Raw genomic sequence first — 20,213 nt, forward strand, 5'->3', positions numbered from 1 at the left:
ACTGCATATGATTCTCTCAACATTGATAGAATGGTGGAGGATTATATGAGTGACCGCATCCAAGTAGGCACGTCACACAGTCCGTACTTATACTGGCAGGAAAAAGAGGCAATTTGGAGGCCCTTGCACAAACTGGCTTTATTCTACCTAAGTTGCCCTCCCACAAGTGTGTACTCCGAAAGAGTGTTTAGTGCCGCCGCTCACCTTGTCAGCAATCGGCGTACGAGGTTACATCCAGAAAATGTGGAGAAGATGATGTTCATTAAAATGAATTATAATCAATTCCTCCGCGGAGACATTGACCAGCAGCAATTGCCTCCACAAAGTACACAGGGAGCTGAGATGGTGGATTCCAGTGGGGACGAATTGATAATCTGTGAGGAGGGGGATGTACACGGTGATATATCGGAGGGTGAAGATGAGGTGGACATCTTGCCTCTGTAGAGCCAGTTTGTGCAAGGAGAGATTAATTGCTTCTTTTTTGGGGGGGGTCCAAACCAACCCGTCATATCAGTCACAGTCGTGTGGCAGACCCTGTCACTGAAATGATGGGTTGGTTAAAGTGTGCATGTCCTGTTTTGTTTATACAACATAAGGGTGGGTGGGAGGGCCCAAGGATAATTCCATCTTGCACCTCTTTTTTCTTTTCTTTTTCTTTGCATCATGTGCTGATTGGGGAGGGTTTTTTGGAAGGGACATCCTGCGTGACACTGCAGTGCCACTCCTAGATGGGCCCGGTGTTTGTGTCGGCCACTAGGGTCGCTAATCTTACTCACACAGCTACCTCATTGCGCCTCTTTTTTTCTTTGCGTCATGTGCTGTTTGGGGAGGGTTTTTTGGAAGGGACATCCTGCGTGACACTGCAGTGCCACTCCTAGATGTGCCCGGTGTTTGTGTCGGCCACTAGGGTCGCTAATCTTACTCACACAGTCAGCTACCTCATTGCGCCTCTTTTTTTCTTTGCGTCATGTGCTGTTTGGGGAGGGTTTTTTGGAAGGGCCATCCTGCGTGACACTGCAGTGCCACTCCTAGATGGGCCCGGTGTTTGTGTCGGCCACTAGGGTCGCTAATCTTACTCACACAGCTACCTCATTGCGCCTCTTTTTTTCTTTGCGTCATGTGCTGTTTGGGGAGGGTTTTTTGGAAGGGCCATCCTGCGTGACACTGCAGTGCCACTCCTAGATGGGCCCGGTGTTTGTGTCGGCCACTAGGGTCGCTAATCTTACTCACACAGCTACCTCATTGCGCCTCTTTTTTTCTTTGCGTCATGTGCTGTTTGGGGAGGGTTTTTTGGAAGGGACATCCTGCGTGACACTGCAGTGCCACTCCTAGATGGGCCCGGTGTTTGTGTCGGCCACTAGGGTCGCTTATCTTACTCACACAGCGACCTCGGTGCAAATTTTAGGACTAAAAATAATATTGTGAGGTGTGATGTGTTCAGAATAGGCTGAAAATGAGTGTAAATTATGTTTTTTGAGGTTAATAATACTTTGGGATCAAAATTACCCCCAAATTCTATGATTTAAGCTGTTTTTTAGGGTTTTTTGAAAAAAACACCCGAATCCAAAACACACCCGAATCCGACAAAAATAATTCGGTGAGGTTTTGCCAAAACGCGTTCGAACCCAAAACACGGCCGCGGAACCGAACCCAAAACCAAAACACAAAACCCGAAAAATTTCAGGCGCTCATCTCTAATTCTAACCCCTTTTCTGGAGTTTGATCGAAACAACAACTGAACCTCATCTGCACCGAGTTGCTGCCACATGATTGGCTGATTATATATGTACATTAACAAATAGATGTACTTGTCTACCCAATACAGTGGCCACTGAATATCATTAAATCTGGCACCAACATACACAGTATTAAGTTAAAGCAATAAGTTATGTATGCCGCACATACCTACAGGCATGCCAATGCCATAGCCCTTTGTGTCCAGGAGTCCTCCAACCTGAGTGAGGTTGCAGTTGCGTTGGCGATAGTACTCGTTCATGGTGGACTCCAACAGAAAGGCGTAGTTTGAGTTCAGCACTCTGGCGATTCCTTCCTCTGTGCTCTTGACAAACACACTGGGCTGCTTTGAGTGCATGTAATTCCACATCCGTTGGTAGGTCTGGTAGCGGGAATTCTAATAAGAAAAGACCGCACACCTCTGAGGGTTAGCTATACTTATTTCTCATGTGCCGTCTAGAGACTTAAGCCGGGTACACACATATATGTCGTTATCGTTTATTTTTAGGCTTATATCGTGCAGTGTGTATGGGGGTATTATTTGTAAGGAAGAACGTTGCACGCTCCGACGCGTCGTTTGTCGATCACCAATATTGAGCTGACATGCAGCCCAAACTGTCAATGTCAGGCTGAGCTGCATGTCCGGGAATACTGATGGTTAAGTCACTGATCAGTATCGTTGAACGATAACGTTCCGTGTGTACGCATTATATCGTTGAACGCTATATCGTTCAACGATATAGTCATTCATTGCCGGCATTTCAGCATCGCCCAGTGTGTACCTGGCTTTACTCTAGGCAATGTAACTTTAAGACTATTGCAAATATTTTGTAGAACTTTATAAAAATCTGTGTTCTCTTACAGACACCTTCTTACTAATTATGTGGGGAAAAAGTAACCAATTTCTCGCAGGAATATTATTTAATATGGTTTACGGAAATCTGGAATTGGGAAAATGGTGATCATATGCGTAACAATCATAGCACTGCGTGTAACAAAAATATCATTTAGCAAAAAGTGTTATTTGTGGTTAGAAAGAGCCGTGCTTGTGAAATACAGTGCGCACCGACAGGTGATATACCGTTTACTGATCATATAGGGGAGTATGCTGAGCAGGCTGCATGTACTTCCAAAATAAAGCTCCAAAAAGTAAACAGCAGCACACACACATGTCAGGGCACACAACACACATACACACGTCAGGACACACATACACACGTCAGGACACACATACACATGTCAGGACACACAACATACATATGTCAGGACACATACACATACTGCTACCCTGCTGTTGCTGCCGGCTGCCGCTGCACATGTCACTGTATGACAGGCAGCGGGAAGCACGGCTTTCAACATCTGGTGGTCCCTCCAGCATGGCTTATCAGCGGGTCTCTGTGTGCTTCCCCCGCGCTAAGGATCTCCTCTGCGGCTGTGGGCAGCGTGGCTTGGTACTGAACCCTGCTGCCTATCCGATGGAGGGAGCGGGCGCGGTGGCTTCTACAGTCCCTTGCTCCGCACATCTTCTTTGGTGGTCCTGTCCTGCTGGGAGTTACCCTCACTGCTGTTCCTCCCTGCCATCCTGTGCACTACTCCATTGGAGGTAGCTGCTTTCCTGCGGACCCCCCTTCGCCCCTGGCTTATTCACCCACCCCCACCCCTCTCCCCTCCTGTGGACGTACAGATGTAGCCACACTCATCATTGCCGAGATGCGTGTGCATGCATCGCGGCATGATGGGAACGCACCACACTGCTACTAGCCAGGCGTTCGCTCCATAGGCTTTAATGTGTGTGCTTATGTATGCACGCGCACACAGTCATGGGCACTTTAGCCACACCACAGCTGCACATTGTGGCACCAATGAGCATGGCTACATCTGTATGTGTAAGGAGCACCACTTCTGTGGGCATTATGCGTGGTGCTACTACTGTGGGTGTTATGTGTTGCACTACTACTGTGGGCATTAATTGTCAGGGGCACTACTACTGTGGGCATTATGTTTGGCACTACTGTGGGCGTTATGTGTAAGGGGCACTACTACTGTGGGTATTGTGTGACACTACTATTGTGGGCATTATGTGTGGCACTACTGTTGGCGTTATGTGTAAGGGGCACTACTACTGTGGGTATTATATGTGGCACTACTATTGTGGGCATTATGTGTGGCACTACTGTCGATGTTAACTGTAAGGGGTACTACTACTGTGGGCATTATGTGTAAGGGAAACTACTACTGTGGGTATTATGTGTAAGGGAAACTACTACTGTGGGATTGTGTATGATGCATTACTGTGTAGCATAACGTGTATTAGGGAGGGCGCAAATTTATAGTTTGCAGGGGGGGCGCCGAACACCCTAGATGGCCACTTTGGGGTGTGTGGCTGGGCTGTCACATCACTAGGCCCCGCCCCAGTGCTGCAAAATGCCGTGATTTGCGGGTCCGCTGGGAGGGGCTAATGACACTATTTTACATCAGTTATTCCCAGAATAGTGTCCTCATCCTGCTGCTTCACTGGGAAGTAGGGATGGCCATCGGTGTCTCCAGGGGCATTTCAACAGAGGAGGGGGCCCGTGTGCACCTCTGTGTGGGCCCCCTCCTCTGTACGGAGCTGTAGACTCCGGCATTGTGCTGGAGTCTACTACGCATGCGCAGGTCTCCAAAAACATGGCAACCGCCATGATCCGGAGGCCAATTTTGATACCGTGCATGCGAGGCGGCCATTTTAGTGGCAATTTCTGCGCAATCGCAACAGCCGCCACTGGACTCCGGAAAGGTAAGTATTTAAAATGGGTGCAGTGTGTGCGATGTTGGCCCCTCTGGACCCAGCGGCCCGTGTGCACCGCACACATTGCAGCCATTATAGAAGCGCCAATGGGTGTGTCCGCCATTGATGGTTTCCATCAATGGTGAAACTGTGAGTGGCCATCAATGGTCACCAACTATGCTCTGGGAGACCATCGACGGTTTCACTCATCAATTGTTATCCCTGTTATATCAGTGAATGACCCACAGGCCAATCACAGCCAGGTAGGGGGGAGGGGGGCTTTGTGGGTCTCAGGGGCAGAGCTATGTTCTGAGTCCCAGTACCTTGCAAACAAAAAATATATATATATATATTTGTTTATGCTGTGCCATCGATGGCAAAAGCATTTGACGTCGGCCATAAACCAGTTACGACTGGGAATCATCGGTGGTCGATGGCCATCCCTACTAGGAAGTGGCAGGATGCGGGAGATCCATCCACTCTTCTGTGTGTGCAGGTGACTACCCGTGGGTCTCCCGTATAGACAAGTATAGTGTCCGTTCAATGGACCAGTTTGTATAATTACTTGATGCATTTGCTGTGCTATGCCTCAGAAAGAATCAGAGCTTCACAAAACTGACCAGCTACAGTAAATATATGATGTGTATAACAATAATATTCTCCAGCTCCTTCTCTTTTGAACTTTTTGCCCCTGTGTCCTTAAATACAATACCTCTTTCATGGCTAATAAACCATCCCCCTGGCCTAGTTTGTGAGATTTTATCTTTATTGTGTTTGTCCCAGTTTTATAGTAAGATATTACACTAGCAGGCGCTGATCGGCTGATGGGGTCTCAGGATCATTTAGATATCTCGGAGTCAGTGGTTAACAGTCTACACGTGTCCTCCGATTGGATAAAGGAAATAACGGCAGACACCTGCGTTCCTTGTTGGGCCATATAAAACATTAATAGAAAAAATATTGTACGCTGTGATATTATTATGTCTGGGAAAGTGATACTTTATGCTCACCCTGTGCCGATGGTCAGACATTTTTCTCTCCTTTCAATGAAAAACAATTTAGTGCAAAAGCATGATGTACCTTTATATAACTAACTATTCTTCCTGATATAACGAATCAATGAAAATAGACAACTGTAATACCCGCTGTACATCTGTAAAAACGCAAAGATACATAGTGGAGTTTGACCATTGCCACACATTCAAATGTAACTGCAGAGAGTTACACCTTGCTGTAATGAATACTACAATAAATGGTGGCAAACTGCTCCAATCAAGCTGGTAACAATCCCCAGGTGCTGCGGGAGGGGGTTACTCTAGACAAGAAAAAAAGGGATTTCCCCACGCACTCTGCTGGCTGTTAGTAAGAAGAACTATATACTATGTAATAATAGAAATTTTAGAGCTCTTCGTTACATATGTTTTGCAAAAGTTATGATAAGCCTCCAGGCCACTTCCCGGCTGCTCTATTACTGGAGGTCCTTAACTAAGCATAAGTCTAGGGCTTGGACCCCACAAAGTCGGCTCAGGCCCGACCACCCTAGGGCAGCACACCTAAAATACTAAAGTGTTAATATGTGTTAAGAAAGAAGCAGAAGCTATGGGTTAGAAGGTGCTGCAGAAATAAGGGTGTTAATAAAATACTCAAAAGAGTAATATTAGTGAAAAAATAGGAGTGTTACATAAGTGCTAAATAAATAATATGGCATGCTACCCCAAGGTGGCCCAGCCCCACCAGACCTGAGGGGTACCACTCCCCAAACTCACACACAGCTTAATAATAATAATAATAATAATCACAATGGGTCATACAATTGCTTAATGTACGGCCACATGATAATGGCACATACAAAACATATCCAGATTGAGAGCTAGCTCACCTGGAGACACCCCTGTATCCTCCAAATGGCACCACAGGACCCAGCATGCCCTCCTAATGCTTGCTCCATCTATGCCTCACTGAACTGCAATAAATGGTGGCAAACTGCTCCAATCATGAATACTATACAGTACCTGAACAGTCTAAGGAGAATCCAACATACAATGATATAGACATAGGGGGTAATTCAGACCTGATCGTAGCAACAAATTTGTTAGCAGGTGGGCAAAACTATGGGGGTCATTCTGACCCGATTGCTCGCTGCAGTTTATCGCAGCACAGTGTTCGGGTCGGAACTGCGCATGCGGCGGCACCGCAGTGCAATGGCGCATGCCGGACGGCCAAAGGCCGTAGTTGCCTAGCGGTTGCCTCTGCCTGAGTGGGGACGGCGGCGTTTAGGGGGCGCGGTCCGGCCAACGCAGGCATGGCCGGACTGCTGGGGGGCGGGCCGCTGCGAAGAGGTTCTCCCGGCCAGCCGCAGGAGCTGTGTTACTCCTCAATTCAAAAGCATCGCCGCTGTGTGATGCTTTTGCATTTCTGCGGGGGGAGGCCATGCGGGGTGGACTAGCCCTGTTCTGGGCGATACACCCCCCCCCCCCCCCCCCGCATGTCTCAGTGCCTGATCGTAGCTGTGCTAAATTTAGCACAGTTACGATCAACTCGGAATGACCCCCCATGTGCACTACTGGGGGGGCAGATATAACATGTGCAGAGAGAGTTAGATTTGGGTGGGTAATTTTGTTTCTGTGAAGGGTAAATACTGGCTGCTTTATTTTTACACTGCAATTTAGATTTCAGTTTGAACACACCCCGCCCAAATCTAACTCTCTCTGCACATGTTATATCTGCCTCCCCTGCAGTGCACATGGTTTTGCCCAACTGCTAACAAATTTGCTGCTACGATCAGGTCTGAATTAGGCCCATAGGCACTTTTTCCCTTTTCTTATTGTAAATGTGCATTTAACATGAATGACAGAAGGAGATCATCCTCATGAAAGAGCCATTGGGGTCGATCCTATTAGCCAAGATGATATCATGGGTGCGAATAGTCGCAACAGCGTCCGCACTTTACGGCATCCCAAATTCACACAAAAGTGCCATACGACTCAGAGTACTTTGGTGCAAATTCAGCCTGAAACCTGCCCGGTAACGGCACATCGTATCCTTCGCGGGTAATAGGATCGAACCCACCGTGTGATTACATTTACCTAGACAAATTTACCTCCCTGCCACTATCTTAACATAATAGCTGTATTAGCTATCCCAATGTATTAATCTCTCCATTTTCTAATCATTATTTATAACCAAGAATAAATACAAGTTTTCAGTATCCGATGCAAGTTTATTCATCTTTACATTGATTATATTTCCTAGATTAAGTACATTACATAAAACAAATGTAATATTTAGACTGTGACTACTTATGTCTTTAGCGTACAACCACTGGACAAGATAATCTACCAACCAAAATGCCTTTAAATCATAAAAGAAACTGGAAGGTCTCAATTACAATTGATCTCTTTGTGAAGAACAGTTTTTGGGAAACCTCTTTCTCAGTTCGCAGGGGTGTATAAATATTCATCTAGACTTTAACAATGCGTTTGCTTTGGTTACAGCAAAATGTTAAGGTCAAAACAAATCAATCTGGAAATTAGATGCCAAACAACTGCTAACTACCTGAATCCAGGTTAAGAAGTTATGTACGGTCTGGTTTTACTGTCTGGATTAATGTTAATGTGCCCAGCAGATGAAGTAAAACAGCTTTAATGAAATTCGAACGGACGGCGTTTTTTTAATGAGTCCGTCTCTAACGATCGCTGCGCATATTGACTTGTAATTACAGATGCTCATTGATCTCAGGTTATCTACGCTGTCTAGAAGTATTTTTACAAAATGACACTTTAAGGTTAAATAAGTGAGGAAGATCACCTTGTCTCATGCGTGCTAAATGTACATTTAACAGGGAACAATCAGAACAGGAAAAGGCGCTTATGTCTGTATCATCAGACATTAGAGTCTTCTCATACGGTCTAATTATGTATCAATTACTGCAAAGAGGAACGCTCTACAATTAATTCTGAACCTTGCGTAACATATGTAATTTAAAGTGTACGCTTTGAGCACTAATGAATTGATTAATTAGACTGGCATTCATAGCCCATGTAATTAACCAGTTAGAATGAAGTCTAGGGGGTACATTTCCCATTGTCAGGTTTTGTGTGTAGTTGTGAAATCGATCCCACATGACATGCTGTCTTCTACCCTAAACTGTAAGATGTAGGCGTATATTTACTAACAAAAGTGCGCCCAGCCCCCCCAAATTAATAAACCTTATTGTCCCATATTGCACTAGTAAGGAATCTTTTGTTTTCAGGGGAATGTATTAGTCTCAGTTGCCAGGAGACTGGCTCTCATAAGGGGATGTAGTCACACCGGGATCCCAGCCGACAGCATGCCGGCAGGGGGCCCAGGACTATGCCCACTCGTGGTTGTCCACGATACCCATACAGTGGGAATAGAGCCTGTGGCGAGCGCAGTATGCCCCCAGCATGGCGAGTCTAGCGAGCCCGCAAGGGGCTTCATTGCACTCTGGCAGTCTGGATCCGGCCGCCGGTCACGCAGACCCGGCCCCTCATAAGAGCCTGTTCCGGTGATCAGCGGGAAGTGAAGTGATTGTACACATGATCATCCTGCTTCTGGGTTGGGACCTGGCCCACATCCAGCCATCATGCACAGCTCCAGCCCATAGGAGAGCAAGATCCGCTGCTAGTAGGGCTGGTGAGGGCATTTGCCCACGCATGCAATATCTGGAGGCTCTTGTTACATATCGTCCCCATCAGAGGCGTTTCTAGAGAGGAGGGGACCCGTGAGCAGACTCCGTGTGTGGGCCCCCTCCTCTCCTGTACCCGTCACCACCGCTGTTAGCGCTCTCAGCGCTGAGACTCTGTCACAGTGCCAGAGTCTACAGCGCATGTGCAGGATTCTGAAAAAATGTCCGCCGCGCCATTTTTCCGGGGTCCTGCGCATGCGCTGTAGACTCTGGCATTGTGCCAGTCTCTAGTGCTCAGTGCGCTGACAGCGGCGGTGACAGCTACAGGAGAGGAGGGGGCCCGCACACAGTCACCTATGGACACTGGAAAGGTAAGTATAGAAGAAATGGGTGCAGTGTGGACCCCCACTGCACACACTGCACCCATTATAGATACGCCAGTGGTCCCCATAGAAACTATGGGGACTGCGGCTGTTAGGGATAATGCCTGGAAAGCAGGCAGTATTACCAATATCTCCTGCTTTCTATCTTGGTACCTGCTAGTGACACTCAATCAGCAGTTTCTGTATACATTAAGTGTTGAAGATGGAGAGCGTAGACTCCAAATTATTCCTCTAGGATGCTGCATTCCCTGTACCAAGATGGCCACCAAGGCTACTAGTGCGCATGCATGGCACCATCTTGTTCATTGACGTAGAGTGCCACAGTAGGATATGAAAGTTCCTCAAAGACCTGAGATCATCAGAGACCCACAATACTTCCAGTGATCCTGCAGCGCTACCCAGTACCTACATACACTCATCGGCTGGTGACACCCTCTTCCGCTCAAGCTTCACTCCATGAGAACCGGTGTGTAACAGTGAGTACGGCTGTACCTAATCTAATACCAATAACCACTCCACTGGTTAAGAATCTGGGATGTATATTGTCACACCAGGGCATCCTCTGGCGTGTGCAGAAACTCTGCTACATCATCAACTTGTACACACACATTTTCAACATTAAGGGCAGAATTGCTGTATATAGAAATACTTATAGATGGCACTCAACGGTCTTAAGGTACAAAAGCCCAAAGCAGTAGTCTGTACTTCAAAGTAATCCACACTACTGCTTTGCATCTGTACTTTTAAGACCGTTGAGTGTCACCTAAAAGTTATTTGTCTGTGTGGATCATAGCTGTTCAGAGTGCCGGGCAATTGAAGAAATATATATATATATATATATATATATATATACATACCAATAGATACATCCGGCACTCTGAATAAATGGATGAATGCCGGGTGCCCTCCTAGAGATAATGCAGCTGTAGTGTCCTTCCCCACCTGTGGCTCAGGTGTTAGCGGCGAAGGAATGAAGGCGGCACTCCAAGGACTTGTGATAATAGTTGTATTCAAATCATAGTGATGATAAACAAAACGTGCTCCAAAATCAACAAAATACAGGCATCTTACGACGTTTCAAGGCATGGCAGCCTTTTCATCAGGTAAGGTAACCCATATATATATATGAAAATAGGATATAGTCGCGCATTGTAACAATAAAGTCTTGAGATAGAAATCAGTCCAAATGTATTTATGCCGCAGTCCTCCTTCAAGAGTCAACCCGTACTCCTCAGATCATATAAAAGAAAGAACAATGGAGGGCGCAATGGTGAGTATTGAATCAATAGTAATTTACTGAAAAAGTATTTACTCACATACATTTAAAGTAAAAAGCAACCAGCGCAATGTAGAAAATTGATGTAGCCTCCGGACAGCCACCACCGATAAACACTGTTGCTCCCTGACGAAGTCCCGTGATGAAACGTGTTGGGCGTGGCAAGCAGGACGTGTGACGTGGTATCCATTGACCGGAGTACCGGCGTGTCAGGTCCGATCAAAGTCCGTGCAGCTTTGATATCATAGCGGCTTTTGGTATCCAGGGAGCAACGGTGTTTATCGGTGGTGGCTGTCCGGAGGCTACATCGATTTTCTACATTGCGCTGGTTACTTTTTACTTTAAATGTATGTGAGTGAATACTTTTTCAGTAAATTACTATTGATTCAATACTCACCACTGCGCCCTCCATTGTTCTTTCTTTTATATATATATATATATATATATACACTGCTCAAAAAAATAAAGGGAACACTAAAATAACACATCCTAGATCTGAATGAATTAGATATTCTTATTAAATACTTTGTTCTTTACATAGTTGAATGTGCTGACAACAAAATCACACAAAAATTATCAATGGAAATCAAAGCTATTAACCCATGGAGGTCTGGATTTGGAGTCACACTCAAAATTAAAGTGGAAAAACACACTACAGGCTGATCCAACTTTGATGTAATGTCCTTAAAACAAGTCAAAATGAGGCTCAGCAGTGTGTGTGGCCTCCACGTGCCTGTATGACTTCCCTACAACGCCTGGGCATGCTCCTGATGAGGTGGCGGATGGTCTCCTGAGGGATCTCCTCCCAGACCTGGACTAAAGCATCCGCCAACTCCTGGACAGTCTGTGGTGCAATGTGGCGCTGGTGGATGGAGCGAGACATGATGTCCCAGATGTGCTCAATTGTATTCAGGTCTGGGGAACGGGCGGGCCAGTCCATAGCATCAATGCCTTCGTCTTGCAGGAACTGCTGACACACTCCAGCCACATGAGGTCTAGCATTGTCTTGCATTAGGAGGAACCCAGGGCCAACCGCACCAGCATATGGTCTCACAAGGGGTCCGAGGATCTCATCTCGGTACCTAATGGCAGTCAGGCTACCTCTGGCGAGCACATGGAGGGCTGTGCGGCCCCCCAAAGAAATGCCACCCCACATCATTACTGACCCACTGCCAAACCGGTCATGCTGGAGGATGTTGCAGGCAGCAGAACGTTCTCCTTGGCATCTCCAGACTCTGTCATGTCTGTCACATGTGCTCAGTGAGAACCTGCTTTCATCTGTGAAGAGCATAGGGCGCCAGTGGCGAATTTGCCAATCTTGGTGTTCTCTGGCAAATGCCAAACGTCCTGCACGGTGTTGGGCTGTAAGCACAACCCCCACCTGTGGACGTCGGGCCCTCATACCACTCTCATGGAGTCTGTTTCTGATCATTTGAGTAGACACATGCACATTTGTGGCTTGCTGGAGATCATTTTGAAGGGCTCTGGCAGTGCTCCTCCTGTTCCTCCTTGCACAAAGGCGGAGGTAGCGGTCCTGCTGATGGGTTGTTGCCCTCCTACGGCCTCCTCCACGTCTCCTGATGTACTGGCCTGTCTCCTGGTAGCGCCTCCATGCTCTGGACACTACGCTGACAGACACAGCAAATCTTCTTGCCACAGCTCGCATTGATGTGCCATCCTGGATGAGCTGCACTACCTGAGCCAATTGTGTAGGTTGTAGACTCCGTCTCATGCTACCACTAGAGTGAAAGCACTGGCAGCTTTCAAAAGCGACCAAAACATCAGCCAGAAAGCATAGGAGCTGAGAAGTGGTCTGTGGTCACCACCTGCAGAACAACTCCTTTATTGGGGGTGTCTTGCTAAGTACCTATAATTCCCGCCCGTTGTCTATTCCAGTTGCACAACAGCATGTGAAATTGATTGTCAATCAGTGTTGCTTCCTAAGTGGACAGTTTGATTTCACAGAAGTGTGATTGAGTTGGAGTTACATTGTGTTGTTTAAGTGTTCCCTTTATTTTTTTGAGCAGTGTATATATATATATATATATATATATATATATATATATATATAGATCTGGAAAAAGACAGCACTCAAAGCTATTGTAGATCATTGGCAAGGTGGTGGTGCACAGTTAAAGATAATAATAATTACACTCACTTTTTCAGCAATTTAGAAAAATAAATTACCAGCACTCACGCTTTAGATGAACGTGAAAAGAGTTTTCTTCTTCAAGGAAAATCCATGTGAAGCACAATCTGGTAGCCGTGGCCCAACAGCTGTTTCAACCAAAACGGTTTTCCTCAGAATAAAACTCTTTTTAGGTTCACCTAAACCGTGAGTGCTGGTAATTTCTTTTTCTTAATTGCTGATAAAGTGAGAGTAATGTATATATATATATATATATATGTATATTTATTTATTTATTTGTGCATTCTGAGTGAGTTTGGGGGAGAAGGGCGCATTTGCTGGTTGGCATAAAGCATATTGTTGTACCTGGGCCCACCAGTCACTCGTTCCGGGACATATGGTCAGAGATGTAAATAGGAGAGGAATGGGTGAGGGCCTTTTAAGTGAGTGCTAGGAGTTTGACGTGGGCTCGGAATAGGAAGGGAAGCCAGGGAAACTCTTATCGAAGAGGGGAGGCAGATTGGAGAGGCAGATGAGCTGGGCAGCAGCATTGAGGACAGATTGGAGTGGAGAGGAGTGGGAGACGGGGAGGCCAGACAAGCTACAGTACTAGTTACTGCTCTAGGTGTCTGTGTTTTCCATGTCCCATTAGGTATATTCCTGCCTCCAAATCTACAGAGTGAGAACAGCCTCAATTAAACCAATGATAGTATCTGCTTTGCTACTCATCTCTATCCTGTCTTGGATATTGGCTCTGTGCTGTACAGTTCTCCCATAAACTTTCTATCGGCAGATGTTGACTCGAATGACATCATCACACAATATTCTTACCTGCTAAAATGAACTAAACTTAACTTATCTAGAAATAACGACACAGACCACTGAGATGCCATTAAAATCGGTCAACCGTTATTTATTTATAATACTTAAACTAAGTATTGTGGAAATAAGAAAGAACGGCCAGATCATCAGTGACATTACGTCTTATTGCCGCTACGCATGTCCACGACAGGACCCCACACAGTGCATGTTTTGCAGGTAACCCAGCAGGTGCACAGGTGTATTAATAACTCACTGACACATTTTAAAAGGTCCACAGGTGGAGCTAATTATGTCACTGTTGATTCTGTGAGGAGACCTGCAAAACATGCACCGTGTGGGGTCCTGAGGACTGAGTTTGAGAACCTGTGACCTAACCTAACTGTGTGAAGCTCATACAATCCTACTGCCTTGAAGTTTTACGGTCATTTGCGCTAATTTAAGCACTCGCTCTTCATTGCTGACATAATGGCATCTTGTGGCCACAGCTGTTATTACAAGGCTTTGACACATATTGCAAACACTGTCCATACACACTTATACAGGGCAACACAAATACATTCCTTCAAGGCTTGCAATAAAGTCCATGCAATCTACACACACACACACACACACACACACACACACACACACACACACACACACACACACACACACACACACACACACACACAATGTTCCCAGTTTAACACACAAAGAGGAACAAAAGGTGATGTGTACTAAGACAGTGCGTGTGCGGGGAAGGGGCCAAAATGTATCAGGAAAAGAAAGATGGTGCAGCCGAGTGATACTCAGCTCCCGGCAGTACTGGCTGGTAGCAGTACGAGACGTATTATTACTTTGCCACCATGTAGTCGCCTGTGCGCATGCGTGACCCAGATATGCCTGATCATACGTGCACAAAGGAATTTAAAGTTGAACGTGGGGGGCTTCTACTGTCCCATAACAGGAAAAAATAAGAATTGAAAAAATAAGAATAACAAAGCATGTTTTCCAGTGCTGACCCCATCTATGGCCATCCTGAGGTACTGTACAGCTGCGGTCCACGGAAAAGAGACTTCCCCATGCTTTGCATATGGAAACCTTCACCACAGAGACCCAGCGGGGCTTACTATGTAGGGAGCAGTACTTTATATAGTGTCTTAGTAAATATGTCTGCTTAATATCTGATGATATAAAATGTCAATTCTTCAGGGAAGTTTTGCCCCCTGTGTCTACAGTACATACTGCACGGTGCTGGCCGGCTACCCCTGATCATACCACCATAATACTATGTCATAATGGTTCTATGTATTCCACTCACCTTCCCCCAGTCTGCACACAATACAGCACATTTATGTAGGACACATACTAAGACACAGTATTAAGCACTACAGTATATTGTAAGGGGTGCACTCAGATATATATATGATATGTTATTATGTAAACTGCAAGTAACCAGCATAGATATAATTACAGTTTTCAGCTTTCATCCAAAGACAGGCAAGAGACTATGGGGGTCATTCCCAGTTGATCGCTAGCTAGCTACTTTTAGCAGCCATGCAAACGCATAGTCGCCGCCCACGGGGGAGTGTATTTTTGCTTTGCAAGTGTGCGAACGGGTGTGCAGCCGAGCGGGATGAAAACGTTTTTTGCAGTTTCTGAGTAGCTCACTTCAGCCTGTCCGGTCCCGGAATTGACGTCAGACACCCGCTCTGCAAGCGCTTTGACACGTCTGCGTTTTTCAAAACACTCCCTGAAAACGGTCAGTTGCAACCCACAAACGCCCTCTTCCTGTCAATCTCCTTGCAATCGGCTGTGCGAATGGATTCTTCGTTAAATCCATTGCCCAGCAACGATCCACTTTGTACCCGTACAACGCGCCTTCGCATTGCGGTGCAAACGTGTGCAGTAGTAACCTGCTGCGAAACACGGCAGCAAGCGATCAACTCGGAATGACCCCCTATGGCAGGAACTTATTGGTAGCCTAGGAATGTTAACAGCTTAATATCAGTAGTCCGAAATGCAGACCCTGCTCCCTGTTCTCTGCCCAACTGCTGCTCCATACTGTAACTGAGTCCTCTAACAAAGGACGTGTAGCGATCAACAATATAACTCTAACCTTTCCCGGAGCTGCCCCCACAGTGATTACAGCAGCGTATAAGGGTTCGGTATGGTTTACCGGCGGGTGGGATGCTGGCTGTTAATATCCTGACAGCGGCATCCTGTCCGCCAGAATGTCGGCAGCAGGACGAGCGCTAAGAGTCTCTTTGTGGGCTAGATGCGCTCACCACAGGATCTATTCCCACTCTATGGGTGACGTGGACACACACGAGTGGGAATAGTCCTGTTGCGCTGGGATTCAAGCTGGCGGCATTGTCGGCTGTTAGGATTACGGTGTCAGTATCCTGACTGTCGGTATCCCGACAGCCGGCTAATTAAAGGTATCCCACATATAAAACAAAGGTTGTTTATCTGATACATGGATAACAATATATCACCTGTTCTCTACTAACAAACACAAAGGAGTGTTGCTATATTCTACTATACTTGTTTCATTACAGACTATAACTGAAACTCCTTTCAGACCGCCACCTATTAACACGGGTTAGTGGCACATGAGCGCGCATAACCAGTGTTCAGGTGCGGTCTGAAAGGTGCAAGGGTTGAAATATTTCAACCCTGGTCGCGAGCAGGGTTGAACTCGTGTTCAACCCGGCTCACTGTGCGGTGTGAACGGGAGCCGGGTCGATGCGACCCGTTTCCCGTTTAATGTGTGTGTGGACGGGCGGAACTTGGAGATCATGTGATCTCCAAGCGCCACCCCCACCGTCGGGGCGCCTGAGGCGGGTCACACACTGGGAGCTCCCGTGTCAGGCTCCCGGGTGCGACTCACCTCAGGCGGTCTGAAAGGGGTATGATATAGTCATTGCCAAACGGAACTTTTGTACCTAGTGAAAATACTGAGTTAGGGATCCTGTAAAACTATTCTCTAATCTACAGCATAAGGGTGGAAATAATTACTTGGAAGAAGGTCATGCTGGAGCCTCCGTGTATAGTACCGTACTCAATGGTGGTCTGATCTGCCAAGTCATCCACTGACTCAATGGGTACATCCATTCTCTGCACAGTGAGGAAGGCAGCAAGGTTTGCCGTGTACGAGGATATAATTATCAGGGTGAACGCCCACCTGTAACAGCAAAGGAAAAATATCATTAATGTTTTCCTTTACTAATTCTAATAGTTAACACTGTGCTGTACTACCCAGGCACGTATAGTCGCTGCCGTGATGAGAGCGCACGTATCGCGGCAACAATGAGGGGGGCTACAGCTGTATTTTATGCGGCATCATTTCATATATTGGGCTAAACGTAATAACCTGCGAGCTGCAGATCTTTGTGCGAGTTTGCCCATTTTTTTAAAGCGCCAGTCATTTACGAGGCAAAACCAGGTCGGTTATAACTTGTAAATGATTGCCGCTTTAAAAATACGGGCAGACTCACACAAAGTCCGGCACCTCCAGCAGCTCGCAGGCTATAACATTTATTCCTTATGTCTGTTTCTATGATGTTAATTGAATGGTGTTTTTACTACCAAATATAAGAGCACCTTTAAATGAATATGACAGCTAGGCGGGATTGTCATTTCTAATCCGACAGGGATCTACGGCAGATTATGTTTAGACTTCAAAACTCCCCTGTAGTAAATGCTAGCAAACTGTCAATTTGCGGTGGTCTCCAGGTTCTAAACCACACCAAACCCTCCGCTTAGTGAATTTAGCCCTTTTATTTTCTGTTAGTGATATGTGACTACACAGAGCTATTCTTACTATGGGTTGAGCACAGTGCGGCCTATGAAATTTATGTACAGTACAGTACCTGATGTAAAATAAAGAACATCCACGTGCAAGAAGATTCTGAGGGGTCTATTCATGAAGCAGTGAAAACAGTGGAGAAACAGACCAGTGGTGAAGTTGCCCATGGCAACCAATCAGCATCTCCCTTACATTTTATAGAATGTACTCGATTAAGGCTCCCTTCAAAGCTGATTGGTTGTCATGGTCAACTTCTTCATTGCTCCTTTTCTCCACTCTTTTCACTGCTTCATGAATAGACCCCTCAGAATGTCATTGTGAGATTAATGTACTAAGATGGGAAATATGTTATTAGAATTTTCATTGTTGAATGTCTAATCCCTGCGTAGGCGGAATTCTCTTACCAAACACCACTGACACAGCGTGTAGACAACGCTCTTGGCGCTATTGTAGAGCCTTGCTGCATAAATCCTCCAACTGGAAACCACAGACTGTTGCCAAGAGAGTATTGGTTTATTAGAAGATTGCATCTTCCCTGGACACACGGGTGAGGACTGTACCACTCATAGGGAGTCAGGCTACAAAACACACCCAAAAAAATCATTACTCATCAAAATTTGAGATCAAATGTATCAGTGAACTTCATGCTTTGGTCAGTGAGAGGAGATGGTGTCAAAATATCGCCAGCAAGGATCCTGACAGACATAAGACCAACAGTGGGATCCCGATGTTCAGAATCCCGACGGATCCCCGAAGTACAGGGGTTGGATTTAGGCTGCGTGAAGGGGGGGAAGGAACGGCTTGGGTTAGGCTGCGGGAGGGGGAGGTTAGGGTTTTAGGGGTCTATTCATGAAGCAGTGAAAACAGTGGAGAAGTGAGCCAGTAGAGAAGTTGCCCACGGCAACCAATCAGCTGCTCTGTATGATTTTATAGTAAAACAGAGGGGAGCTTACAGAGAAGACAAAAGATGACCCTGGTAGGGAGCACTCTTATCTGAGGTAACACAAAAATTAATTTTAATAGAACAATCATAAAATATAACAACTTTTATTGATATGCCTTAAAAATACTGATTTATTAAATAAATGTGTGATCATGAGCGAAAATATTTTTGAAAATTGGCCTCAGCCAGAATCATTAATTATATTAGGGTCCGTCTTGTATGGTGAAGTATTAAAAATTTTTTTTGCTGACTTTAAGGACTTGTACTGCTGTACAGGTGACCCAATCGAAGTAACCTCCAGTGACCTATGATTCAAACCAATCGCCCTATGAAATTTATGTATGGGCAATACAAATGATTAGATGATGGTCACACTCTTTAATTTTTAATACTTCGATCCCTAATTCATTGTGTAAAGGGAATCACCATACAAGACGGACCCTAATATAATTAATGATTCTGGCTGAGGCCAATTTTCAAAATATATACATACTTTTCAAAAATATTTTCGCTCATGATCACACATTTATTTAATAAATCAGTATTTTTAAGGCATATCAATAAAAGTTGTTATATTTTATGATTGTTCTATTAAAATTAATTTTTGTGTTACCTCAGATAAGAGTGCTCCCTACCAGGGTCATCTTTTGTCTTCTCTGTAAGCTCCCCTCTGTTTTGATATATGTTTATATACCCTTGGGAGCACCACTGACCGTCAAAATCTCAGTTACCAATATACCTATTGGTGTAGGTATACGATTGACTAAATAAGGGAAAGAATATCCCGAGAGTGTCAGTTAGTTCTGAGGTAACAATATTATTCATAGTTTTTTCCTGTGCGGCCGTCCACAAACCTCTGATTTTATAGTATGCAAATTATAAAAATTACTTCAGTTATGATTGGTTCTTCTCCACTGGCTCACTTCTCCACAGTTTTTACTGCTTCATGAATAGATCCCTAAGTTGCCAACATGCTTCCTGGCCTATCATTAATGTCAGGACTCTGCATGGGTCATTACTGCAGCATCTGTGTGGCACTTATACTTCTACAAGGACCTGCTCTGGGCAGCCATGGGTACCTTGGCACCTGTTGTTCTACAAATGCCAGCATACCTAAGCAGCCTATGGCTGCCAGGGTTTTCTGGTATCAGTAGTGCATCAAAATAAATTGTTTTTTTTTAACTATCAAGAGACCCAGTGCTATCAGTATGGGCTGTATTTAACTTGGTGGGGCTAATTCCCCTTGGGAAACCAGCCACAGGTTGACAATCTTGGTGCTATGACCCACTTTGACAGGGGCATCCCACGCTGAGGATTTCCCTGTAACAGGGTGACCAGCCCAGTCTCACATACCCTGGCACTGGTTGCTGCTTTTGCCTAGGCTCAGAGTACTGGTGCCTCAATCCCTTTTAAAAAGCACAAAACTTTGCATCAGAAGGCAAGCACCTGAAACAGTTCTATACCTCATGACAGATGTATCTGTGGCTGCTTCCGGGAGGCAGTCAATTTACCGATGGTCGGGATCCCGGTTGCCAGGAGACCGATGCCAGAACGCTGCTTCCACCTCTAATTATGCCACAATTCCATGAACATAGCCTTATTGTACGTCTTACACTTTCCCTCCCCTTCCCTGTGTGGCGCGTCCAATTCTACACAAGGCCTCAAGACTCCTAACTAGAGAACTAGAGGTAATGCTGCAGGAACCTTTGCACCAATCACCAA

General features: G+C 45.6%; 1 protein-coding gene across 2 annotated transcripts in view; it reads right to left on the reverse strand.

Moving 5' to 3' along the window:
* GRIK4 (glutamate ionotropic receptor kainate type subunit 4) overlaps window positions 1–20,213 on the reverse strand; it is a 356,362-nt gene that overhangs the window by 32,301 nt on the left and 303,848 nt on the right. For both annotated transcript variants that reach the window (XM_063943500.1, XM_063943501.1), the window contains 3 exons: window positions 17,953–18,126; window positions 16,759–16,924; window positions 1,906–2,131 (listed from right to left, as the gene is read on the reverse strand). In XM_063943500.1, the coding sequence (XP_063799570.1) occupies window positions 1,906–2,131; window positions 16,759–16,924; window positions 17,953–18,126 (566 nt within the window). The remainder of the gene's footprint in view (window positions 1–1,905; window positions 2,132–16,758; window positions 16,925–17,952; window positions 18,127–20,213) is intronic.

The sequence above is a fragment of the Pseudophryne corroboree genome, chromosome 10, assembly GCF_028390025.1.
Source record: "Pseudophryne corroboree isolate aPseCor3 chromosome 10, aPseCor3.hap2, whole genome shotgun sequence".
NCBI lineage: Eukaryota > Metazoa > Chordata > Amphibia > Anura > Myobatrachidae > Pseudophryne > Pseudophryne corroboree.